Source organism: Vigna angularis, chromosome 11 (genome assembly GCF_016808095.1).
Source record: "Vigna angularis cultivar LongXiaoDou No.4 chromosome 11, ASM1680809v1, whole genome shotgun sequence".
Taxonomy (NCBI): domain Eukaryota; kingdom Viridiplantae; phylum Streptophyta; class Magnoliopsida; order Fabales; family Fabaceae; genus Vigna; species Vigna angularis.
The window spans coordinates 12,467,310-12,494,608 of NC_068980.1; the positions used below are offsets into that span (position 1 = coordinate 12,467,310).

Sequence of the window (27,299 nt, forward strand, 5' to 3'; positions counted from 1 at the left end):
CAAGATGGAAGATTTTAAAAAATGCTAAAATTCAGATGAAGATGAAAAATATTGATACTTTCCATAAGTATTTGTTAATTTATCGTATTTAAACTACAGAAATTAACATTTTAATTATATAAAATCATAAATTAAACATTGTTGTATTTATTGCATTAAATTTAAGAAATTTATAGTTAAATAAGTAAATTTGGCGATTGGGATCAGTATCTAATAATTAGAAATGCAAAGCTTGTTAGTCACCAAAGAAAGAATTGCATACATCCGCAATTAAGAATTAATATTTGATACAATATCAAACTCTAAAAAACATCTTAAAATGAACTGAAAATCAAAATCAATTTAAATGGTGTTGCATATTTTATTATCATAAATACATTTGTCTATTTATTATCATGTAAAAACGTCCTAAGTAGACAACTGAAATAAATATCAGATAATAAAATGCGTAAAACTTTCTATTTTAAAAAATTGAATAACAGAATTACATGCATAGTTATAAAAGTCAACACCTAACACGCAAAAAAAAAAGTGAAATTCTTACAGTTACACGTCTAAAATTTCACATATATTATACAAGTAATATTGATGTTAAATCAGTGACATGATATTGAAAAACAGAGAACCCATCATGAAGCAATCATGCAAGCATAGTATGTTCAATTAGTTCAATGGAATGAAACAAATTTAATTATATGCTAATTGATTAATGAGATGGGAGAAATTTAGGGGATGGAGGGAATCAGGAAAATGTTCGATTCTAAGGAAGCAAAATGATGCAAATTGAATATGGTGGTTCCTACCAACTTTTATAATTTTATGTATAATAATGAGACAAAAGAATGTTATGATCCGTGTATCTGTCTATCGTACAAGAGCACAAAATTCTACTATACATGCGCCAGGGTTGCTGCTGCTCAAACTTTGGAAACTGCATGGAGGCTAAAGGCAACACAAATCCAACTATAGAGATTTTTTCATGCAATGGAATTACCAGGCACAAAGTTACACTTCCTACTTTACGGAAATAAAAATTTCTCAAACATCCTAAACTCCTATAGAACACAAACTCAATCAAACTTGAGTATGGGATAGTGAAAACTCATGAATTAACTGGAATGCAGAATGAAGAACTGAGAGGCGGAGGCAAAACACAAACCAGATGTGGTCCAGCAGGCTTGCAGCTTATATTTGCCTCGTCAACATCTGGCAACCCTAGTAGGGGAGGGCGAACATAACCAGCCACCAGTGGCATGCATAATACTGAGATAATAATTCTTGCGCCTGTCATGACCAGAACGAAATCCATATATCAACAAAGGCATAGCACATCGCAAGTCATTCAACACTGGCAAATATCTGTTACTGAAAACAATAATTTTCTAAACAGTCAATGGATTCAAGTACCTTGTTCTGTGGACAGAGATGCGTATCCTCTTTTCCTCCCGGCTATCATCCAATTTCCAGAATTTGCCTTTACTTCATATAGCAACTCATCCTGTCAAAATTAAAAACAAATGGCATCAAACAGAATACATTAAGAGTTGAAGATCGCCCAATAATCTCAGTATCTATCCAAATTCAGACACCATATATTTAACCAAAGTTACCTCTCCTGTTTCTCCAAATAAAAGCATACAGCATCTTGACATCATTCTATAAGAATAACCATGCATGCTTAGTGGGAGGAAAGGATGAAGGAAAAAAATTGTTGATAGAGTAATAGGAAGAGGTGAAATATATTACTACATTGGAAAGATTGGAGAGAATATCATGGAAGGAACCAATAAAGGGAGTTTTTCTTTTTCCAACGGGCCCATTAAAATTGATAAAAATAAATATATTGGTTGCATCTTGGTTTTAGTACTAGCATATCAATCCCACGATCTCATGGATTTGTTTCCTAGAATAGACTATGCTTGTTTCCAAAATTATCCAATCAATGTGTGTGTGTGTGTATAGAAGATGTATGTAATGAGACCGAATAAGAGAAATTATTTTTTTCTAATTTTGAGATGATATCATCCTTGGGAACCTCTTATCGTATAGTTTAATTGTAGCCTTTATTGTTGTGTAAACCCTAAGACGCAGCCTTTATTGTAGTGTAAACCCTAATGCGCAACCTTGTTGCACCTCTGTGGTCCCTATTGCAGCCTTCACTGCTGCCCCACCATCAAGCTAGTTACAAACTTTCTTGTTGTGCCGCCTTGGTCTCTATTGTAGCCTTCATTGTTGCGCCTCTGATCATAATCATAATGGTTGAAATGGAAAATGGTGACAAGCCTCATAATGTAGGAGAATTACAAAGTTCATTCAGTCTATCGATTATCTTCATTGGTGAAGAGCAAGAAACAAAATATAGTAGCAAGATTTAGTGCAGAAGAAACAGAGTTATAACCTCGTCTACTTGTCACTAAAATGACACTTATATGTGACAGTCAACTTGTTTATCCTATTAGCTTAAATCTCATCTTTCATGAAAGAACCTAACATATTAAGGTTAATTATCATTTTATTCTAGAAAAGATTGTATCTAGAAAAATCAAGACTGCTTGTTAAGTCTACCGATCAACTAGCATATGTGTTTACTAAATCATTATGAGAACCTAAAATTGATTATATTTGTAACAAACTTGATACATACGATTTATATACACCAGGTTGAGGGAGAGTATTAGATATAATGGGCTTAAGCCATCTCTTTGTATTTTCCTATTTGTAAATCCATAACCCGGTGTACTTAATACACATTACGAATTCAACCTATGCCTCTCTTTTTTATTTCTATAAGTAAAAAAAAAAAAGTTATCTAAAATGGTTTCAACTCATTAAGACCATTTTGAAAGGAAAAGGAAAGACTAGCCATTTAACCAATGATGCTCCTGCTGAAGTTGATCCTAAATTCAAGTCATGGGATGAAGACTACTCCATGAACACAATCAGAGTAATTTTGTCTTTGGCAACAAATCATGATTGCAACTAAGAATAGATTCCTATATGGGGATTTTGAAGAAGAAATATGCATGGAGTTACCACCTCGGTATATAGGGTAGATTAAGGCCAACACAATTTGCAAGGTGAGAAAAACACTATACAGGTAGAAACAGTCAACTAAAGAATGGTTTGAAAGATTTACCAATGTTAGGATGGGCCTTAAAAACAAACAAAACCAAGGGAACCACAATTTAATTGTCAAGAATTCTAATTCAAGGGGAGTAATACTTCTATTGGTCTATGTGGATGATATCATTGTTGCAGGAAATGGGAATTGAGGTAGCCCATTCCAAGAAAGGGATCTTCATACCTCAGCAAAAATACATTACTAACTAGCTATAGGATATAGGTAAACCAACTCACAAACCAGCAAGTACACCTATTGATCCAAATACAAAGTTGGGAAGTGCAAAGGATGATGATATTATAGATAAAGAAATGTACCAAAGACTTGTGGGGAGACTTATTTATCTGTCTCACATTAGATCAGATTTTGCTTTTGCTAATAGTCTAGTCAATCAATTTATGCATAAACCAAAGGAAGCACATTTTCAAGCTGCTCTTAGAATTGCTTGGTATTTAAAGGATACCAAAAAGAGGAATTTTGTTCAAAAAATAAAACAAGAATGTCAGTCTTACGACATATAATGATCTGATTATGCAGGTTCAATTATGGATAGGAGGTCAACTAATAGATATTGCACTTTCCTTGGTAAAAACCTAGTAACTTAGAAGAGTAAAAATCGAAGTGTAGTAGCTAGATCTAGTGTCAAAGTAGAAGTTTGAGCAATGACGCAAGGAATGTGAATTGTTATGGCTGAAGATTATACTAGAAGATTTGAGGATAAAGTGGGATGAAACTATGAGATTATATTGTGACAATAAATCTGCAATGAGCATAACTCAACCTTGTACAATATGATAAAACTAAATACATTGAAGTAGACAAACATTCTATCAAAGAAAAGCTTGATGGTAGATTGATTTGCACCCGATATGTGTCTACTCAAGGAAAGCTTGCAGACATATACCAAGGGCTGAGTAGCAGTAACTTTGAGAAAATTATATCCAAGCCGGAAATGGAGAACACTTATTCACTAGCTTCACTAGCTTCACTAGCTTGAGAAGGAGTGTCGAGACATTTTAGGAAGTTTTAGATTTTATTCTGTCAAAGATACTTTACGAAGCTTCAGATCTTATTCCTGTTGGTTTTAATTCTGTATCTTGGTTTTATTACTAGCATATCAATCCCATAATCTCAAGGATTTGTTTCCAAAGATAAATTGTGCTTGTCTCCTAAATTATGTAATCAATGTATGTATGTGTGTGTGAATATATATATATATATATATATATATATATATATATATATATATATATATATATATAATGGTACCGAATAAGAGAGATTATTTTCTTATAATTTGGAGAACTTTCTTTCCTGTCTCAATTTGTTCCCAAAATTAAGGTCCCAAGATGTATGCAATGAGACTGAATAAGAGAGAAATTATTTTCTGATAATTTGGAGAATTTTGTGTCCTGTTTCAATTTGTTCCCAAAATTAAGGTACCTAGATGGTGCAAAAAATATCAAATACACAAATAAGTAGTGTCTGTATCCTCATTTAGCAGTGACACCAAACGTAAAAACACATAAATAAGTTGTTGGCTATTTGAAATCCCAGCACCAGAGAAATAGAACACCATAAAAATGTAGAATTGAAATGTTATCAAAATTGTTCTCCGTTTATTTGAACTTACATTATGTTTAGAAACTCCTTCGTCATCCAAATCCTTTAACCTTTCCACTCTCCATTGCATCTTAACTAGTTGTCCAACTCTCAGGCCATCTGAAGGGAGAGGAAGAAAACCAACAGCTAGGCAAGGATCAAGTACAGGCCTTTGCAAAGTAATTGCACTTCTGAATATTAACTCTTGTCTGGCATCATCAACTCCAGTAGATTCATTCATGACAGGAGGGTGAGCCCCAATTGTTCTACTACCAGAAATTCCGTATTTGATATTTAATATGCTTTCTGGTTGCTTCCTGGCTTCTGCATTTAGTTTTGAAAAATCAAATCAGCTTATTAACTGCATAAATCAAACTATAATAATTTCCACAAGTACTCTTATTGGGACAAGAATTTTAAAAACAGGTAAATCCAAATATCACTCGGCTTGAAAATTTTGAACATGTCAAGACCTCAGAAAAATAAAGAATGTCATAATGCTTTAATGTATCCATAGCATAACATTCTATTGACAAGCCACCTATGCTTAATGAGTAAAACCACACAAGGAAAAACATAATAAAATAAAAATATGAACAGTAAGGTAGTAATATAATCAAAATCACTAATCAATTGTGCCTGCAGAACTAACAAACACTACAAATCAAACCATTAGAGTTTGTTTGGTTTGACGGATGGGAGGGGAGGATAACAGAAAGGAGGGGAGAGGTTTTAATTAGATACATATTTGGTTGAGGAACGGAGAGGAGAGGTTTTAATTAGATGCATATTTGGTTGAGGAGGAGAGGATTGGAGGTAGTCCTTTTCTTGTTTGGCTCACAAGTGGAGGGAAGATATTTTAAGAATACCTTCATACCGTTATAACTGGATTTCAAAAGATAAATAAAGTTACTTTTGTCAATACACTAGAAATATTTCAAATCACCTCCCCTCCAAATGCCCCCGATATTGGAGGAGAGAAAAGAATAAGATTAGGAGGGGGTTTTTTGACTTCCTCTCCCCTCTTAAAAATTGAACCAAACAAGGAATTTTCAAAAGAAACTCCTTGCCATTTCCCTCGAACCAAATAATATTTTAGTGTTTAACAAAGACTACATGTTAAAGATACAAGAACAAAGTCCTCAAAAACATTTGTTGCCTGTTAAGAAAGACCAATATAGAATTTCAAAAAAAAAAAGAAATATTAGTTGAGTAATTCTGCTGCAATTGGCCACAAATTATTAAACTTGAAATAGAACAAGCCAACCAATCAGAAACCTCTGAAAATGGGTGGGATTACAGTTTCCAAATTCTGCGGTGATTAATCAGTGCATTTATCAAAATAGTTTGGTGTAAAAATATTAAAAGCAACAATAACATCATTTCAGTGACCTCCCCAACGAAATTAAATTACCTTCTGCATTTGTTTTGTCTAGGCAGATACTAAACAAAATTCCTGCTTTGGAAGTGGGAGATATGACTAGCGGGAAGAAACTTGAATTAGCTCTACCCTCAGTTTGTCCAGTATGAACAAATCCATCTTGAAGATCAAGCCAAGCATCATATACAGTTAGTGTAGCCTTTACTTCTGAGTGAAGTATTATCTGGAAGTCATGTGAAAATTTGCATACTTTATCAATGAAAAATAATACTATAAACTCAGAATTTTAGTGGTTACATGAGAAAATATTATTGTTATATTTCTGTAAAGATATATAGGAATCTTCATACAAGTAGAAAGCTCATAATATTAGCAGTTGAATGTTGTCATAAAGAATAGACCACTCAAAAGCTTAAGAAATTTGGGAAGGCAAATGAATGATTTATATATAACATATCCCCTCATGCAAGAAAGCTTTGGAGTTGAAACATGGACAGTGCTCAAGTCTACAACAACTTCGTCAGAAATTTTATTTAGAATAATGCAGGAAGGTTATGGAGGGTGTGATAACATGTCAATCCAATCATTCCAAAATTTAACTTGTTTGGTGGAGCACCAAATGGTTTTAATAACAAATCAACAATGGTTTGATTGAAGCATCTTATAATGAGATGCAAACCTTGTCACTGACCTTACAGAACTCCTACACTTGTCATAAATCAACCATTCCAAAAGCACAAGAGTGTGTATGTTTCACGAATTAAAAGTTCAATCCCAGAAATGTAATATTCCCATGTTTGTTATAACTATTGAAAACTTATTCCCAAGATTGTTTGTTCCTGGGAAAGTAGTAATTTATTTTTACTGTGTTTTTCTACAATTTCATTCCCATGGAGAGGAGTGGGAAAGCTCCCTACTGGAAGTTATTTTTAACACACCTGTAGCATTCATTTTTGCTTTAATTTTATTTAAATTTTTTAAAATTATTAAGGTATTCCTTGAAATATAAAAATGTAACCCATGCTTTTATATATACCTAAAAATAACATTCCTAATTACAATACTTTTGGAAATGTGATTCCTGGGAATATAATATGATACCTTCCCCTAAGTTAGGTAAAGATCCATGAATGGTTTTATAATGACATAATTAACATACCATGCCATGCAAGAGCCCTTTGGGCTTGAATTGTGCACAAAACACAGGTCTTCAACATTGTGCTCAAATTCAATTTCTTATTAGAAAATGGAAACAAAAATGATTAGTTTTCAGACAACTTGGACGTAGACTCTCTGATATCATGTCATTAACCAACTGTATTAAAAGCTTAATTTGTTAGGAGAAGGTACATACATAAGCATTTAACAGCTATTTGCAAAAGAAAAAAAAAATAGCTGAAAGTACACATTCTTTTATGATGGCTAAGTAATATGAAAACACCTTGAGATTTACATATTCCAAATAAGGTCATGTTAAGCATCATGACCTTGAGATTTACATATTCAATCTATCTTTCATTTTTTCTCTCTGCAGGTAGCAATCAAAGTTAGTCCAAATCAAAAATAGGCAATGGATTTATTATTTCCACTTTTTGGCACAAAAAACTATGAAAGGGACAATATTCTATGCTTTGATTCCGTTATCTTTTTAATTCATGATTGTTAATGGCATTTTTTCTTTTATCAGCATATCGTTCAAAATCAAGCGCAATTACATAATTATGAAAATAAATATCCATACCTGCAGAAGCAGGGTGCCGTCATTGCATTTATCAGTAACACGTGTCCTCACATAGAAAGGATCTGTAAAATGAACTGCTAGGGTCCTGGATATCAAGGTATGCGACTATTAAGCAACCAGTGGCAGAGTATCTAAAAGTCATACCCATGACATGCAAAATTCAACGGATGTATGATATATTATGTTGATTCAAACATAAGGGTGAAGGGAAATGGAAAAACCTTTCAAATATCTGATTGTGGAATGCTCCAAATTCAAGTTTCAGAGCTATTGTTCTCATTCCATCTACAATACTCTCTCTCCTTGTTGTGGCTGGAAAGAGAAAACAAAATCAGTACATTTAAAAGAGTATGTATGGAGCCATCAAAACTTGTCACCATATTAACCTGAAGAAGATCCTCTGCTAAGTGTGTCACTGATGGCACGTACCAGAACCCAAAGAATAGAAGGATTGTCACTTGCCCAATTCGGAAATTCTATTTTGCCATCATTAAGTGTCAAGCGTTCAAAATTTTTATCAGAATTTAATTGAGCACAGTCATTTTGCAGCTGGTCATCTTTATTCTGTGATACACCAGCATAGCTTTCCATCTCAATTACATGTGACTCTTTAATCTCCAACCCTGGACCAGTATCGATATGCAAGACAGCAGCTTTGAGGGAGTATTTAACAGGTCGAACTAAAATTCCAACCCATTGGTGTTCATTTATCAACAAAGCAGATGAAACAGCAGCATCAAGATCAACAAGAGCTCTAGGTTTGAAAACCTAAAAAGGACAAAAAGGAATTATTAGGTAATTAACTTTTTTTTGTCACCAAAAAGATAAAGAGCACTACTGAAAACAAATGGTAGATTGTAATTACCAGAAACCTATACAACATCAATTTAAGTTCAGGTTATGTACTGATTAAGAGGAGAACAGGAAGGAAGTAAATTAATAAGAATAGAAAATCCCTATCTTCTATTGAACTGTCACACTGCATTACTTTTTTCATCTTGCTAAAAGTCTACCTTCAAAATGGGTTTAGCTGGCTTTTCATAACTCATAAAATCATCACTATCTGCAGGACCAACTTTTGAAAAACTGTGAGATCTAAACCTTAAATCTCCAATCTGTCCAGTGAGAACTCCAAGAACATAAGATCCTGGTTTCTGAGGAGGTAGATCTAAGGTAATAGTATTCCGACCAGCGTGTAGCACAATAGGTGTAGAACTTTTCAAAGCCTAAAACAATTTAAATAAATGAGTTAATCAGAGAAGAAATAATTAAAAGCTATATACTTCTCATACTATAGTTGAAAAGAGTAAAATAGCTCCTAACAACAAATACCTACCTTTACACCGTCATCAGTATTATATGTTGCATTTAATGTAAGAGTGATTGAATTAAGAGTTATATCGTCTGGAAACCCACTCCATACAGTTACAGAAAGGATACCGGGATCTCTATCACATAACTCCAAAGGAGGCCCAGGGTTTCCAGAAAATGTTATTAATGACGATACATCAAGATGTATAGGGTCCTTCATTTCACTATGAGCAAGACGAATGACTTCTGATTGAAAGGCTTGGCGCTCCTTGGTCAAAAATAATCCTTCATCAAGAGAGAGTAACCTCACACAAGATAGTAAGTAGCCAGCTTGATCATTGATCATCTTCTGACACTCGGCTAAATTGGGAAGAACCTCAGCCAACAGATCCTGCCATCCTTCACCAGCATACAGTGCACAAACCTTCTCATATGACTCTGCAGCTCGATCAAAATTCCCATGCTTAAAAGCGACAGCTGCTATCTCACCATCAAGGACAACACCATGTCTTTTCCACCAGGAACGATGGTAATTGTCAGCAGCACCTTTAGTTAGCTCTAAATATTTTTTCTGCCCACAACCAAGATACATATTATTCAAAGAGGTAAAGTATTAACAAACATGTTTACAAGTATTCAAGGAGCATTCGATAGGAGGAAAATGTAAAACACAATCAGAGATGTGGATAAATTATCAGAAACTATCAAAGAGGGATCTTGGAAAGTAATTTCATTGAGCTTGTACTATGCGTCACACTAAGACGATACCTCAAATTCCTCAGATGATGATAACGATCTCCACAGTTCTGGACTAGAAATGGTTTGCTTCAAAGCATGCTCAGCTGCAATGAAAATCTCAGCAAGCCTCATTGGTCGGTCAATTGAACTATCGAAGTTTCCTGGTGAAGAATTTGTACGTGTCATGGAATTTGGAGGTGCTTTGTGTGGTGACATTCTTGTGGATGCATCGAAACCTGATCTGTCAGCATACAAATCAGATTGATAAAAAAACCCGAATTGTAATAGGAAAAATATAGGATTTCTGGTCAAGTCATGAGAAAAGAATCCATTTGTAACAAAATATATTGCATTTTATTACCCATCCATTGGACCCTGACGACTATCAAACATTTCAGACACATTTCCAGCCGAAAGTGAAGCCCTGCGCCTGTTGGCCTCTCGCAGAAGAACAGTAGGTTCAAGGGGCAGAGGTTTCCTCTGGATACCAAAGTGCTTGGTTCTGGAAGTTGTTTGGAGAATAAGCTACAAATATATAATCATATTATTTAAGGTAAAATATGATGGGTATAAATCTTGGGAAACAAATAATAATAATAATAATAATAGTAATAATAATAATAGAATAATAATAAAACATACAGCAGAAACTCAACTCAACCCATTTCATATGTAAATTTGTTCTCATTATTTCATGTGAGATTCTAATTCTACAAGAAATCATTAGGATGCTCCAACTAGGGTAAGGGCAGAAGGGGAGATGTTTAGAAGTGAATTTTAAGTCTAACTCAATCTCACAAAACTAACTTGTAATATGAGGTTTGCACCTACTTATATACTCTAAATTGACCTTATCTCTCGTCGATGTGGGACTTCCAACACATCCCGTCACGCCGAAGTATATACATCTCGTGCGTGGAAATAGACACTAATGGATGGTCCGATAGCGGCTTAATAACAGGTGGAACAATATGTCCAACAAACATCAAATCTCTCTAGGATAGGTTCTAACTCAGCTCTGATATCATGTTAAGAAGTGGACTTACCCTAACTCAATCCCACAAAATCAGCTTATAAGATGAGGTTTACACCTACTTATATACTCTAAATTAGCCTTATGTCTAGTCGATGTGGGAGTTCCGACAAGAGGGATTATAGACTATAACAAAACTGGCATAGCAACTTTAGTAAAATATTGTGAGTCTGCATTACAAGGGAAATGAGAGACGGTAGTGTAACCATTTGGGTAGAATATTTTCTCTATCATGCCACGGTAAATTCAGTTCCCATGAAAGACAAGCAATTTTTTCTACTTCTAGTTAAAAACATATTTTCAATTTATAATACAGGAATAAAAGAAATGACAAAACGCCTTGAACCAAAAATTAAGTAAACATGTTTAGAAAAAAAAAATGGGTTTGAAACAGTTGTATGAAAAGCATAGCCATATGTTGTTCATTGGTGCCTTCGGCTGGTGCAAAATATGTGGGCTCATAGGGCAATATATTTCAATTCCAATAACATGTGAATTGTTGACAGATGGAGGCCGGACAGACCAGTTTAGAAAAAAATATCATGACTGCTAAAAATTACTTTGTATGATTCACATCAACTTCGATGTGAAGATTCTAAAAACTTTTATGTTGGCTATTGGCTGCATCATACAGCCCTCCTCTATTTTATACACATGGAACTCTGCACCACTCAGGTACTGGGGTCAGGGGAGACAAATTCCTAATTAAGATCCTTTTTCATACTCTGTCCACACCAGTTGATATATTAGTGAAATGTCAAGGGGTGAACAATTTTTGTTAATTATACTCTCTGTTGGGTGACAAAATCGGGTAAATTGTGAAGTCATTCCCATCATTTTGACTACAATACCTTTTCTTTCTCAAGCACCTCTACGGATGAGTCAGCAGGAACTGAAGGCCAAACAGCTGGCTTTGGCCATGGTAGCAAGCTGAGGGAAGCACTGCACAAAGGGAAAGAAACAACTATTAAACCAGAAACAGGGAACACTATACCAACTGTGATGTAACTAATCATGCACTACACGATTAATGAAAGGAATACAGCATGATCTGATTAAGAAAATGCAAAAGAAAATGTTAGACTTCAATCACAAAAAAATTTACCTGTTGACAGGACTTCTTTCTATATCAGTTCCATACCCAATTAAATAGGCAAGCCTCAAGAACTGCCAAGACATAATAACATTTAGAGAGCAATTCTTGTTAACAATGGTATGGAACACAATAACAATGTAGTTGATAATCAATGTGGCAGAGAAAACGAGGACAAAAAAGATGCCGTTGATTCAACTCTATTTCTAAATGGTGCATTTTTGTCATTGGAGTTGTTTCATTTGAAGAGTGGATCAAAACAAAATAGATATCCAGTCTATTTACCAACTTCATGAGAATCCTACCTTAACTCTAGCTAGAGAGTATAGGTCACCCAGAAGACGAAAAAACTCCTTCTCTATGTCAGGCGCCACATCTCCATCAGTATAATTTGAAGTGGTTGCTTTAATTAAAGACATGCAAGCAGTTGCTACCCAGACTTCACGCATACAAAACGGCAGAATCCGCTGAGAAGAAATATCATAATGAAGTCAAAATGGGAGAAACGAAAAAATTATACAACTCGAACTGGAATAATACAGTAATATAGACACGTGAAGAGAGAGCATCTGATCAAAAACAGTAAATCAAATACCTCATGCAAGGACAAGGACTTAGAAAAGCTTATTATGAATGAATAGCCTCGTGTTGCAGCCTCAATGGGACGATTTAGCTTGAATAAGAGCTGCAAAATGACAGTAATTTACTAAGCCACATAGTTCAGTTAAAGGATGGTTACTTGCAATATAGTACCTGAACACAAAATGTCAAAAAGACAACACAAACAGATAGTCGATAAAAAGGCTTTGAACATTACAAATTTTGGAGCACAAACATCTCTAAATCAGTGACAAAGACCAAATAGATCCAACTTTAAGAATTGTTAAATGGATTAGTGACAAATCAGGTCATAGAGAATGGTACTGCACTAACACCATGTTGAAAAGAAACAGGGAATAATGAATTTTTTTGTGTTGTGTACATACATAAGTATCCTTATTTATAAAGAAGAGATATACAATATTAAGAAAATAAAGTCAACATCTAATAACAAGAAATATTTGGTAAGATATTTCCCAGTCATATCATATCATATCTCCTTATTTAACATTGTTGGAATTCCTACGTCGGTTAAAGATAAAATCAATTTTTAATATATATATATATATATATATATATATATATATATATATATATATATATATAAATGCAAAGCTCACCTTACAAGCCGATTTTGTAAGATTGAGTTAAACTTAAACTCTACTTTTTAACATGATATCAAAACCATAGGTCAGGATCTTTTCCAGCCAAGTTTGATGTTTGTTGGGTCTATTATTGCATCCACTATCGGGTCACTATCAAACCACTCATTAATTTCTTAACAAATGTAATCAAATCATATGACTAACATGAAAACACAAGACTTTTGAACCATTTGACATATTTTTCTAAATTTAAAAGAAATGCACACTTTAGAATGTATGAGGTGAGGTATTCTAGATCTTTAGCAAATGCTATGATATTTAACTAATAAAGTCTTTGTAATGTTCAAGAGGATCAATATGAAACAGAAAAGAAGGTTTGTTATCCAGCACTTGTACAAATATGTATATATTTGGGACAATAGGAAAAATAAATACAAGATGCAATTTACTTGAAAGAATAATTAGGCTAACAATTCTAACTCTATTCTCCAAGTGACAATGAATCCAGGCAACTTGGAATGTGAAACGTCTTTATTAATATGTAATTTACAACAATACATATGTAATTATAGTATTAATATTTGTTAATCAAAGATTTGTGCAATTATTACTAAATAACAGAATTAACTTCATGATGCACTTAAAGAAAACAAAATTACAAACTTTGAGCAGGATTTACAAGTATATTCTTTGGATTTTGACAGTAAATTGCATGTGAAACAATTAATAACGAAAATAAACATCCCAGCTTTCTATAAAAGACGGTTGCAGGCTGCTCAGTCTCAACATTTATTTAAAGCACTTGAACAATCAAATGCCTCCAGTGATTACGCAGAGGTCCATATACTGGCATACGAGAGGAACAAAAGGAATATTATAGTTAAAAAAATAAATGGCTTTTAAGCAGCATATTATCTTTTAAACTACCAATTTTTCGTGTTTGCATGCAAATTTTTTATATTTATTTTAAATGAATGCAAAAGTTAAAATTCAGTCTGATCTATAAATTGCATCTTAAACACTGTTTTCAAAACCAAATTGGTCATTAAACCAGTTAAGGTACTAGTTCAAGGTGTAATGGTTCAATCGATGGGTCGAACCAATACTAATAAAATTATTTTAATAATTAAAAACACACTAAACAATGTAAAAATATATATAATATCATAATTTTATCTTGCTCAAAACTAAATAAAACTTAAATTTATAGGTTCTTACAATTTATAATGCATAAAAAGTTTAAATAAATATGTATCACATTTAAACTCTAAGAAAAAAGTTAAAATTGTAAGTATTATTATCTTTGTTGAACCGGTTTTTTACTAGTTTGACTGGTTCACTGGTTCTGTACATTACCAGTTGTGCACCACAACCGAACTAGACGAGGGACTGATTTTCAGTATGACCAGCGGTCCAATTTTGAGAACCATGATCTTAAATTATATAATATAAAAAATAATACAAGCAAAGAAGCAGCTCAGCTTACAAGCATCAAAGAAGACATTAGGGCAAAATCAACCTAAATTTGTTTTACCACAAAGCTGCTAACATATTTAGCATTATATAAGTGTTCTGGCCAGGGCAAACCTTTGATTGACATGCAAATAGATACTGTCTGAATTCAAACTCCCTAAACGTGTCCTCTTGAACCATCTGTGTCAATGGTTTATTTATTGGATTAAGCAATGTTGCCTGATCATCACCATGATCAGCCCCTCCAAAATCTCTCTGCTTTCCAGTCATGTTAACTGCATTCATTTCAGTCATTTGAATCAATTTTCATTGTTCACAAGAGACTATCTGTTAGACACAAGATTTAATGTTCCCGTGAAGGGGGTTTATAAAGCACAAAATTGTCAATCTAAAAGCATCAACTTTATTTGGCAACAACAACAACAGAGAAAGAAACTAAGCATCAAGCACCTGTTTCAAGATAACAGAGTTCCAGCTCATCATATTCTCGTAACGCATCATCATGAAGGTGAGCCATTTCAAACATAAAAGCCAAGCTTTCCTGAGCACAGAATACAAATTTATTAAAAGATCCCAAAAGCTCCCCGAAATAGTAGAAAGGGGTAATTTATAAAGAACAACAAAGATTGGACTTTCATACGTCAAAATCATTTATTGCACTTTTAAGTATAATTCATCAAAATAGCATTAACCTTTAGAATAAAAAAGTTGCAGAAGTTCCAGACTGGCATGAGGCGCTGTTCACTGAGCTTTCTTATCTCATCCTCATAAAATTGTACACGTCTATCCAGGGTATTTCTGATGCATTCCATTATCTTTGATTCTAGATCCTCCCAAAAGTTTGCTTCAGGAAAATGCATGTCATATTTGCAACATCTAGATGAGGAAGAAACCATGTTAAAAGCAACAAATGAGAAGGAAATAAAATTGTCAATAAAAAGGGAAGGAATTAAGTTGTCATTGATGCAATTAAACTAAATATTAAACATAAACTTGAATAACAAATCTTTTATCTTTCTCCATTGTTATTATTTCGTTTGGTAACTATCGCTGTGTTTTTTCCTAACTCTACCATCAAAATTCTCGACCACTTGCATGTGTAATATTAAGAGATGATTCCATAATATTTATTAATGAAAGAAAGAAGAAAAAGTATTGATCAAATAATCCTATTGAAAGAAACTATAAGAGTGAACCTTGAAGCTAAATTCCAAGCACCACTTTTGCTTTCTATATCGACACATCAAGGTCATACTAACCAAAACAGTAAACAATTAAATAGTTTAAATTCCTATGTGTTGATCATATTCTGTAATATATACTAAAAAGTTGATAAAACATATTGAGTTGTAAAGAATATCAGCAAACTATCAACAAAACATTCAAACTTCCATTGGAGAAGGGAAGAGCTCAATTGTTGCAAGTCTAATTTGTCAAGTTACCTTTCTCTTTTTTTGGTATTAAACTCAACTTCAAGTTTAGCATATACTTTCTTCGCCATTTTGTTTGCCTGATCATTAGCTGGATGAGCTTTTGATACAAATACAACGAACCACTCCCTTTCTTCATTTTGGACAATTAATTTCAAACGTGGTTTAAGGATGGTTTTGAACTCATCTAGATCCTGGGAATAAAAGTAAGAGTTAAACTACACAATAGATCCACAACTGAATCAATAACTGAAAGAATTATACAACAAAAACCTATTAAAACCATGAAATTAAGCTCTTATAATGGATTTCTGCATTATATTATCAGTATATACTGTTATTCAAAGAACTCCCAAAAACATGTAAAAAACATCAGCATTGTTTTACACAAGCAAGAAAACTAACCACAATCAGGCTAATTCAACATGATAGTTACACACCAAGAATAGATTAACCTATGAAATAAAACTCCTAAATGGATTTCACCAGCAGATTAACAATAATGTCTGTTCCAACACTCAAAAACTTCAAAAAACAGGTAAAAAGTGATCAGGATTGTTCTTCACAAGAATCAAGGAAACTAGCAACACATCAGGACATCAGGGTGTCATCAAGGTGTCATCAAGCTAATTCAACAGAACCAACAAGAAATAACATTTAAAATGCAATCTTAATGCCAACAAAAGTTACAGATGGTGAGCAGGAAATGCGTGCAGAAATAAACCTAGTCAAATCCAATGAATTAAAATGGATTCATTGTAGCAACTATCTGAAGACTGAACATTTTAAATAAAAAAGGATGTCATGCAACTTATTTATAACCATAGAAGCTAAAGAAGTCAGGTGCAAATCCAAAATGTTGTTTTTCCGAAATCACTTCACATTAAAGTTCATTGGAAATTGAAGCTTGGACAAAGAATACACACAACATAACCTTGTGCAAAAGCAATATAACTACAAGAAAGGATTAACTAGGACCCAATGTCAGCTCCCTAATTAAAAAGGTTGCATACCATGTAAGAAATCTTAACTTAAACAGATTGGACAAATCGTCGTCTTAACTAAAAGCTCAAAAGTTAAGTATAAGCCCAAGAATGTATCTAAAACAGACAAAATGTTATATTTGAAAACAGATTTTTTTTCTCAATAGGAAAGGCATAAGTCATTGTAAATTCTTACTATCAAAAGTAAAAATAAAAGTACCTTTCTATGTAATCAGTTTTATCAAACGTATTTCAAGTATTTGTTATTCACTAACCTATTAAAAGCCTTTCTTTCAACTTGGTAAGAATTGAATCAATATGCTTTGCATGTTATTTACCTGTTACTTAAGGTTTTTCACTCAAATTCAGTTGCACAAAATGTAGCATCACTAAGGACGTGTTTAATTAAAAGACTGTAAGAACTAATAAAATAAAAGCTTGTCACATGAGGGCTTAATCATGAGCTTTACTTTTATGAAGATTATTGAAATGAGCCAAAAATAAATTTTACAAAGGTCAGAAGACCAAATAAGATTCTTAAAAGCTTTTCCAAACACTTCCTAAGATATATATCAAGCATCCATAAGGAGTAAATGAATCAAAAATGTAACAGAAAGAGCTGCAAAATGTGGTAAAAATCATAGTGGACCTCCCTCATCTTGAAAGGAACAATAAAAATATATGTAGCTTGCAAAACTGATTGATAGTTTCATTAAATCCAGATGGCTGCTATATAGTCTTCAAAATATATAACCACAAACATCTTTTCTTCTGATTAATAGCAATTTATTCTCTCTATTATAACATCAAAAAAAATTTCTCATCTTCTAATTTAAACTGAAAGCAATACCTTATTCTTTCTACTGTAACAACACAAATCCCTTCATTCTCTCCCTTAAACTAACTGTAACTACAATACAATTCATTTATTTCATTCAAATCAAGCATGCCCAACACCTACCTTCCTGAGCTTCGAAAAGGTCTCAAGTTTCAAGGCTTTAGTCATTAAGTCTGCAATCTGATCCTGTGTTCCACAATGCATCAACCTCACTTCTCCATCTTTTGTAAGATCTCTTAAAAAGTAGAAACACACTCTGTTATGTTTGCTTTTTCCATGCATGACTGGATTTTTTTAAAGTTTAATGGTTGAGTTATTATCACACATGATGCTCGTGCTACCTTCTTGAGCATGGTTTAAATTTCTCAAAAACTCTTCTCATCCACATAGATTGACATCCACAAGCAGCAGCAATAAACTCTGCTTTAGTAGTTGAAAGAGCAACATTTGGTTTATTTTAGACATCCATGACACTGCTCCCGAGCTTAACAAGAAAACATAACCAAATGTACTTTCAGAATCTTCACCTAAAATCTGTGAAAGCAAGCAAGTCTTCTTCTCCTCCCTTCTTGAAAAAAGATCCCAAAGCCAATAGTTCCCTTCAATTACTTTAATATTCTTTTTGCAGCTTGTAAATGCAACTGAGTTGATTTTTATGCATACCTACAAATTAAGCTCACACTAAACATAATATTGGGCCTTGTAGATGTAAGATACATCAAACTTCCAAGAATTTTCTTAAAATACGTGTCATCTTCAGATGCACCATCAACATCTTTGTTAATTTTATAACCAAGAACTATTGGACTTCTTACATGTTTGCTCTCAAACAATCCAAACTTCTTCATTACATCAGTGGCATACTTTTTTTTTTGACACATGAAAATTCCTTCTGGTTTATGCAAAACTTCAATGTCAGTAAAGAATCTTAGGTCAATCATATCAAAATCTTGCATCATAGACTTCTTAAACAATGCCCTCCTCATCACCAATGTAAATAAAATCATCAACATAAATGCTAATAATTAATCTTACCTTTAGTATTTCTTTGGATTGACAAAGTTTGCTCATTTGGGCATTTATTTAAATCATTCCTTCATGAAGTGAGACTATATGATTGAACCATGTTCTTAGTGCTTGCTTTAGGCCATACAAAGCTTTGTAGTTTGTATACCTTGTGCTCTTCTCCTTTCTTTACATATCCGTTTGGTTGCTCAAAGTGTAAGTCCTCATTTAACTCTCCATGAAAAATAAGCATATTTGACATCGTCTCATCCTCTGCCTGCTGCAATTGCCACAATCATCCTTACTATATACATGCATACAACAAGGACAAACACTTCAAAGGAATCAATTCCAGTTTTGGGGAGTACCCCTTTGCCACAAGTTGTGCTATATACTTATTGACTTCACCAAACTCATTCAATTTTGTCTTGAAAATTCATTTCACTGCAATTGGGAGATCCACGAGCTCCCAAGTTTGGTGTTTTTTCTAGTGAACTTATTTATTGTCCAAAGCCTTCCTCCATTTATCATGATTCACAACTTCGAGAAACAAAGTTGGATCATCACTCATAATGTTTTGTACCATGTAGGTTTATGCTTCTTCACTCAACTCCAAACCACTCACAATCCTTCCATCCAAGCTAGTGTCCTCCTTCTTCTTTCAATTGCATTTACATGTGAATTCTCTACTTCACTATTAGCATTATTACCCTTCATATAATTTTCATTATTAACATCACTACCCCTCACATTATCTTCACTAGCATTACTAAAATCTTCATCTTCCACTAAACCATAATGTTACTCTCCCTTCCATGCTCTCCCTCACTTTCCTCACTATTAGCCATCATCACCCCAAACCAATTTTTCTTCTATTTGTTTTTATAATTTCATTCTCAATCTCAAACTTTTTTCTTCCTCAAACACTACATCCTTACTAATTATAATTCTATCTTTGGGTCAAAATTCTTATCATCAATTTGAACTCTTTTTGTCTTTGGTATGTGCAGAGGTACTAAGATATTGTCTTCTGGTCTTATATGCATGTATGAGATTCAATGTCAGCACACCATTCACTATTCTTAGGAATAGGATTATGGTGTTGCTTATTGACAAAACAATCTCCACAAGAAACATTTAAGACTTCCAGCTGAGGAAGTCCATGCATCATATTCTTTTTTGTTTGTAGTGTCTTTAATCCCATATAGCTTAAGTGTCCATACCTTTGATGCGAAAAGGTAAGTTAGTTTGAGGAAGTATCCAAACATTCTTCAATAGGAGCACTGTTGTTGGAGCTCTCATTGAGAAGAATAAGCATATGATTGGAACCCATGTTCGTATGTGCAATCAATCCTTTGCTTCAATGATAGAGATTATATATTCCATTTTTTATGAAATGGCAAGACCTTTTTCTTGCAACTGCCTCATACTCAACAAGTTGTTTAGAAACATAGGAACATAAATTACATCTTGATAAGAAAAGTAGTTCCATTAATCGACAATCTTACATTGCCTTTTCCAACCACAGACATTGGAGAGTTATTTTCACACTTAACAGAATGCTTATGTTCTTCCACCATGTTAGAGAACACTCCTATGTCTCCACACATATGATTAGAACATCAAAGGTTCAAAAACCACGCATCATTTCTTTTGGTTTTATTTTCTTCTGAAAAAGCCATCAAAAGAAGCTCCTCCTCTTCTTCATCCAATTCAATGTAATTTGACTCTTTGTTCTATTTGAGACATCCAAATTGAAAATGTCCCAAATTGTGGCACTTCAAATACTCCACCATGGCCTTTGAGAAATATTGTCTTCATTGTCCATATCCTCGACCCCTATACGCTCCTCTTCCTCTTCCCCTTTCTCAACTATTTTCAACCTATGCTTGTTCCCCATCTTCACTACTTCTTTTAAACTTTTGTTCATGAACTACCAGAGAGCTTTGAAGCTCGTCAACAATATTCTTTCTTTCTCCTTTGAGTCCTCAATCGAAACCACAACATAGGTGAATCTCTCCATCAATTTTTGAAGAATTTTCTTCAAAGATTTTCCCAACTGTTACAACTTTACATCAATCAACACAACCCCTTCATCCGACTCCTCAAAACTAGTTTCAACCAAGCTCCCTATACCATTGGCACGAGAAAGATTTTCCATCAACTCACTCTAATAATCATATGTAAACCATCAAAGTGAGGAACTTTTGCTGAAATCATTTTGTCGGTCACCTTTGTGTTATGCTCTATTCTCTCTTAACTAAGTTGAAAGGAACTAAAAAATATATCTAGCTTGCAAAACTGATTGATGATTTTATTGAATCAAAACATGTAACCACAAATATATTTTCTTCCCCCTATTAATAGCCATTTACTCTCTATATTATAACATCAAAAACCTTCTCATCTTCTAATTTATAATAATAACAAAAATACTCTATTCTTTCTACTGTAACAGCAAAAACCTCTTTGCATCTAACCTCAGATGTTATTAAAACATGCAATTTTGTACTGCAACCTTAACAATATAAACAACTGGAATTCTTGTTACCTCACAGGTGACAAGTACAACTGTTGCATAAGGCTCTCGAAACCAAAATAAAAACTGCTCCTGAGGGAACCGGCTGCGTAGTCTTGAATCAGTAGTTAATATGAACTCGGCTGGCAATGTGTCAACAAAGACAGGGTTCCGCGTCTTGTTATTCAAAGTCGCCCGTTTGAACGGCAAACGCCCCTCAAAAGCAGGTTTGACAGTCGGCCACAAGTCACTCACATCCTCCACTGAGAATCAATTGACAAAGCATCAATATAAAGTCACATGCACACAAATGCTCACGCACACATCCAGATCAATAACACTACATCTATTGTTTATTACTGTTTCTGCTTCCACTGCGACTATTCACTAACGACAACAGTTGAGATTATTCTTGCAGTTGACAATGGACCTCTCTCATCTTTACCTTAAAACGATCATCACAATACATTGAAATTGAACTATTGCTAGGTTCGATAATTACAATCAACAATTATTGACAATGCTAATATAACATAGGCAGAACAATAAATTGCAGCGAAAGGCAACTAAAACCCTACACCACGATCTAAAACTGATACAGAGTTCCTTTAAAGATAAAAACGGAAAGAAACGGAGCGTTTCGATGTGATTGCGAATAGCACAATGCTTGGAAACCACAAGCGAATGCAGAGAAAACGGAGGAGATTGGATCTTCGGTTAAAAAGCATGAAATACCTGAAATGACGAGGCGATCGGAGGCGTTTTTTATTGTCTGGAACTGAGCGAGGAAGTTGGCCATGGTGGATCTGAAGAATCAGGAAAGATCCATGGAAATGAAATCACGGAGAAAGAGAGAGAAGAGAGTGCGGTGTTGCAGTGAGTGAGAGTGTTGAGTTGGAAGAGCTAGTTGGAGTATGGAGTTCGGAGAGGTCACGGCCCGCAGATCTAGTGCTTCGCGGTGTACACCATCACCGTTCGCACATTTCATCAGACCGTTGCCTCAGCCGTCATGTCACTCTATGTATGCTTATTTTCTTCCGTGGGAAAATGTTAACTGCACTTTGCTTCTGAGAATCATTAGAGTTAATACCGCTCTCGTTTGCATATTAACTGTGTATACAGTATATGGAACTAGTTATATTTTAATTTTAATTTTATTTTATTGTTCTTATTTTTATGTATTGGTATATTTTCTTGTAAGATAAAATAGAAAAACAATTTATCTACACCAAATAGAGAAGTTGCGCTATGTTGTTATAAATTATAAATATGCTTTTAATTTCGAGAAATAAGTAAGTTTTAGTCTTTATAAAAATAATTACTTTTTTCTAAAGTTAAAAATCGTTATTTTATATTTTTAAAATGATACTAAGTACTACTTACCTACAGGGAAAAGAAGGTAATTGATGATTTCAATGATTTAATACAATATTAGTATGATACAACTAAAAAAAGAGTTTGTAAAATAAATTTTATTTATGTATTTTAAAATGAACAGTGTGTAATATATATGTATTTTAAAATGAACAGTGTGTAATATATGCAATATACCGATCGGAGTTAATGGGTAGTTAGTAGGTATTATTGGGTTTGATTGTCTAAAAATATACTGCGTTAATGGTTAATCAAGGTGTATGGCTGCCATAAATCCTATAAATACAATTGATGTGTAGGTAAAATAACTTTGATATATCCTAATAAAATAAAGACTTTTTTGAAAAAGATATATGACTTGAACGTCGTAGTGTTTTATGCAGGTCAACAACCCATCGGACTGGATTGCGTTCTCGGAGATTATTTGAAGATCGAAAGAGAGTAGAGCAAGGAAGGAAGGACGACCGACCCTCGGACAAATTCAATCGAAACATTTTGGCGTCCACCGTGGGATTCCCATGAAACCACGAGGAACCAAACGTGCGCTCGGTCTCGACATCGCTATTTCGGATCAATACCAAGTTTTGCAACAAGAGCAAAAAATTCCATAATAATTTCTAAAGACATGTCTTTTGTTTTGAGAACTTTCAGGAAGGTTCAATCGCTTGGTCGACTAGACCACAAAAGTTCAACCTTGTTAGGTTCTAATAGTTTCTCATTATAAAAATAAAATGTTGAATATTTTATTTAAGGCATATTTTTGTGAGTAAACATATCCTACTCAATCTCTTACCGCTTGGTCGATTGAACCACTAACGTTCAACCTTATCAGGTTCTAATGTCATCTCATTATAAAAATAAAATGTTGAATATTTTATTTAACGCATATTTTTGTGAGTAAAAATATCTTGCACAAGAAGGTTCAATCCCTCGCCGCTTGGTCAGTTGGACCACCAATGTTCAACCTTGTCAGGTTCTAATGGCTCCTCATTATAAAAAAAATATTGAATATTTTATTTAACTCAAATTTTTGTGAGTAAAAATATCCTGCACAGAAATTATCAATCCCTTAACGCTTGGACCACCAACGCTCAATCTTATGAGGTTCTAATGGCTTCTCATTATAAAAATAAAATATTGAATGTTTTATTTAATGCATATTTTTGTGAGTGAAATATTTGCACAGGAAAAAGTTCCAAAGAGAACTCCTAGCATCTACTGCTCAACCTTGGAAAAAGTTCAAAAAAGAACTCCTAGCATCTACATCTCAACCTAGGAAAAAGTTCAAAAAAGAACTTCTAAAGTCTACTGCTCAACCTGGAAAAAGTTCAAAAAAGAACTCATAATGTCTATTGCTCAACCTAGGAAAAAGTTCAAAAAAGAACCCCTAGCGTCTACTGCTCAACCTGGGAAAAAGAAGTTAAAAAAAGAACTCCTAGCGTCTACGGCTCAACTTGGGAAAACGAAGTTCAAAAAAGAACTCCTAGCGTCTACTGCTCAACATAGGAAAAAGTTCAAAAAAAGAACTTCTAGCGTCTACTACTCAACCTAGGAAAAAGTTCAAAAAACAACTCCTAGCGTCTACTGTTCAACCTAGAAAAAAGTTCAAAAAAGAACTCCTAGCGTCTACTGTTCAACCTGAGTCTCCTGCTCAACCTAGGAAAAAGTTCAAAAAAGAACTCCTAGCGTCTAGTGCTCAACCTAGGAAAAAGTTCAAAAAAGAACTCCTAGCATCTACTGCTCAACCTAGGAAATAGTTCAAAAAAGAACTCGTAGCGCCTACTGCTCAATCTAGAAAATCTTGTCAGGTTCTAATAGCTCTTCATTATAAAAATAAATTATAAAATATTGAAGAGTTTACTTTATTTTATTTAACGCATATTTTTGTGAGTGAAATATCTTGCACAAGAAAAAGTTTCAAAGAGAACTCCTAGTGTCTACTAGTCAACAGAGGAAAAAGTTCCAAAGAGAACTCCCAGTGTCATCTGCTCAACAAAGGAAAATGTTCTAGAAAAAGAACTTCTATCAGTCGTCGCTCGGCTTAGAGAAAAAGCTCCAAAAAGAACTCCTAGCGTCTACTACTCAACCGAGGAAAAAGTTGCAAAGGGAACTCCTAAAGTTTGTCGCTTGGTGTAGAGAGAAATGAAGACTTAAAGCGCATCGAAAATGAACTCCCTAAATACAACGTGAGCGACCTCTTTTAAGCTCATAATAATTCATTCGCACCTCTTTCAATAAAGAGCTTGCTTGGGCTTGGGGGACTTATGTACTATATGAAATATACCGATCGGAGTTAATGGTCATTTATGGGCGATTAGCAGGTATATTAGCAAGTATTATTGGGTTTGATTGCCTAAACATATATTGTGTTAATGGTTAATCAATGTCTTTGGCTGTCACAAGCCTTATAAATATACAATTGATGTGGAGGTAAATAACATTGATCTATCCTAATAAAATAAAGACATCTTTGGAAAAGGTATTTGACTTGAACATCTGAGTGTCTTATGCAGGTCAACAATCCATCAGAGTGGATTGCATTCTCGGAGATGATTGAACGATCAAAAGAAAGTAAAGCAAGGAAGGACGACCGACCCTTCGACAAATTCAACCGAAACATAGACTAAAAAGGATTTGAAATTTTAAAAGAACAAAAAGAAATTAACTTCAGAAGAACTAAACATAAACTCACATATTGTTAACACATTGGCAAGTGTATCAAATCGTATCAAGTAATATAAAATGGTAAGACCAAGTATCGTTTCCCAAGAGACTTGTGTTTACTTAAGAGTTGTGTAATACCTTAATTAATCAAGACTTAAAATTTTTTTGGTGTTTAAATGCAAATGCAACAAAAGTAAATATGAATGTAAATTGATCAATTGAGGCTTGATACAAGAATGAATGGATGAGGTTAATAATATGAGATAATGATGTTGTTGGGGTTAGATTTCACCTACTTCACTTTCGTGCATATTAGAATTCATCTTCTTCATTGGAATGTTAATCTCACTTTCTAAATTACTTAGAACCCGATGTCTCGGCGTAAAAAGCCTAGTTTTGATTATTAGACAACAATTCCTTGAAAACCCTAACAACCAATTCTGCATTAAGAAAAGAAGCTTAAGACAACCAAACGTCCTATCTCTATCCCTAGGCAATATTCCCTTTGGGTGAAATCCTCTAGATCATGATTCATAAGATATTTCCCAATACTCAAATAAATTAAACATCAAGTCATGAATGGCCAAAACATAACAAGCATTAAGAATAAAATAAAATCACTAACATTCAATGAAAGAAACATAAAATGTTTAAATCATATTCAAATACATGAAAGTTTAGAGGTTACATCATCCCCAACAACAAATGAGTTTAGTTCTCCATTGTCATAGAGAACCTTGGCTTACAATGGAAGAATGAATGAATGAAAACCTTAGAAAGTAAGAAGGAAAGCTCCCGCATGCCCAATCTCCCTCCAAAGGGTCAAAATCAGCTTTTCTATGCTTTAACTGTCCAAAAATGCAAACCCTAGAGTGTAAAAGCCTTTAAATAAATCAACATTGGATCATGGGCCAACGTCGCTGGTGCTCAATGCCCCAACTAAGGGTGCCCAGGCGTGACTGCGAAGAGATTGGCCTTTAGGGTCCTGACTAAGGGCAGTCAGGCATCCTACGATGTGGCTGGCTGGCGCTCAATGCCCCTGGAGGGGGCGCCCAAGCGTGCTTACGAGGAGAGTGGCGCTCAACGCCCCAAATAAGGGCAATCAGGTGCCCTTGCGAGACTTCTGACGCTAAGGGCCCCTAAAAAGGGAAACCAGGCGTCCTATGGTCCTTCTTCAGCCTTCTTTCCTGGTGCTTATGTTGTCCCTCCTTGGTTCCAACTCCTTGATACTTTTGCTCCTCTTTCAATCATATCAATAATCTACAAAATTGAGGGAATTAGTGATCAAATTCATAAAGTATAATCTCTCTTCACTTATTTACCAAATTCAACTAAAACAAGAGTTTAAGTAAGTTTCAAAGTCAAAAAGGGTTATTTTAGTATCAAAATAACATCACAAATAACGGGAAATTCAATCGTTATCACATATTTTATAGGAACTAAAATAATGATTATAAATTTTACAAACTTAGAAAATAAAACTCACTAATTATTGGATGATTAAAAATGTCAAGAGATACATTGATGTAACAACGCTAGTTTATTAGTAAAAAGTTTTAATGATGATTATACATCTAAGACACTCTTTCAGCTAATTGGTGGTGTTATCGACAAGTGTTAGAAATAATAGTTAATATTTCCTAAACAAAAGGTGCTGAATTTTGATATTTTAAAAATAATTATGAAGATGTTAAGTCTTTAAATTGTTTGAAATCATTAAAGAAATATAAAATTGATAAAAGAAGAGAAAAAGAATATATCAATTTTGTACTGGTTCGATTTAACTTTA

General features: G+C 33.9%; 1 protein-coding gene across 4 annotated transcripts; it reads right to left on the bottom strand.

Moving 5' to 3' along the window:
- Positions 1-777: 777 nt before the first annotated feature.
- Positions 778-22,557, bottom strand: LOC108333957 (trafficking protein particle complex II-specific subunit 130 homolog). Of its 4 annotated transcripts, XM_052870558.1 has the most exons (23): positions 22,208-22,557; positions 21,506-21,735; positions 19,124-19,234; positions 18,073-18,135; positions 16,141-16,322; positions 15,391-15,574; positions 15,149-15,239; positions 14,813-14,973; positions 12,616-12,705; positions 12,326-12,487; positions 12,033-12,094; positions 11,779-11,869; positions 10,256-10,419; positions 9,925-10,135; positions 9,182-9,727; positions 8,859-9,071; positions 8,232-8,613; positions 8,067-8,157; positions 7,846-7,930; positions 6,138-6,327; positions 4,755-5,047; positions 1,408-1,498; positions 778-1,284 (listed from the first exon to the last, which is right to left on the bottom strand). In XM_052870558.1, the coding sequence occupies exons 1-23, from the start codon at positions 22,269-22,271 to the stop codon at positions 1,103-1,105; spliced, it is 3,939 nt and encodes a 1,312-aa protein (XP_052726518.1). In that variant the 5' UTR covers positions 22,272-22,557; the 3' UTR covers positions 778-1,102. The 4 variants fall into 4 exon arrangements, with proteins under 4 accessions (XP_052726518.1, XP_017424976.2, XP_052726520.1 ...); XM_017569487.2 differs by lacking the exons at positions 18,073-18,135; positions 19,124-19,234 and having other exon boundaries at positions 22,208-22,556; XM_052870560.1 differs by lacking the exons at positions 19,124-19,234; positions 21,506-21,735; positions 22,208-22,557 and adding an exon at positions 18,985-19,035.
- Positions 22,558-27,299: the final 4,742 nt, after the last annotated feature.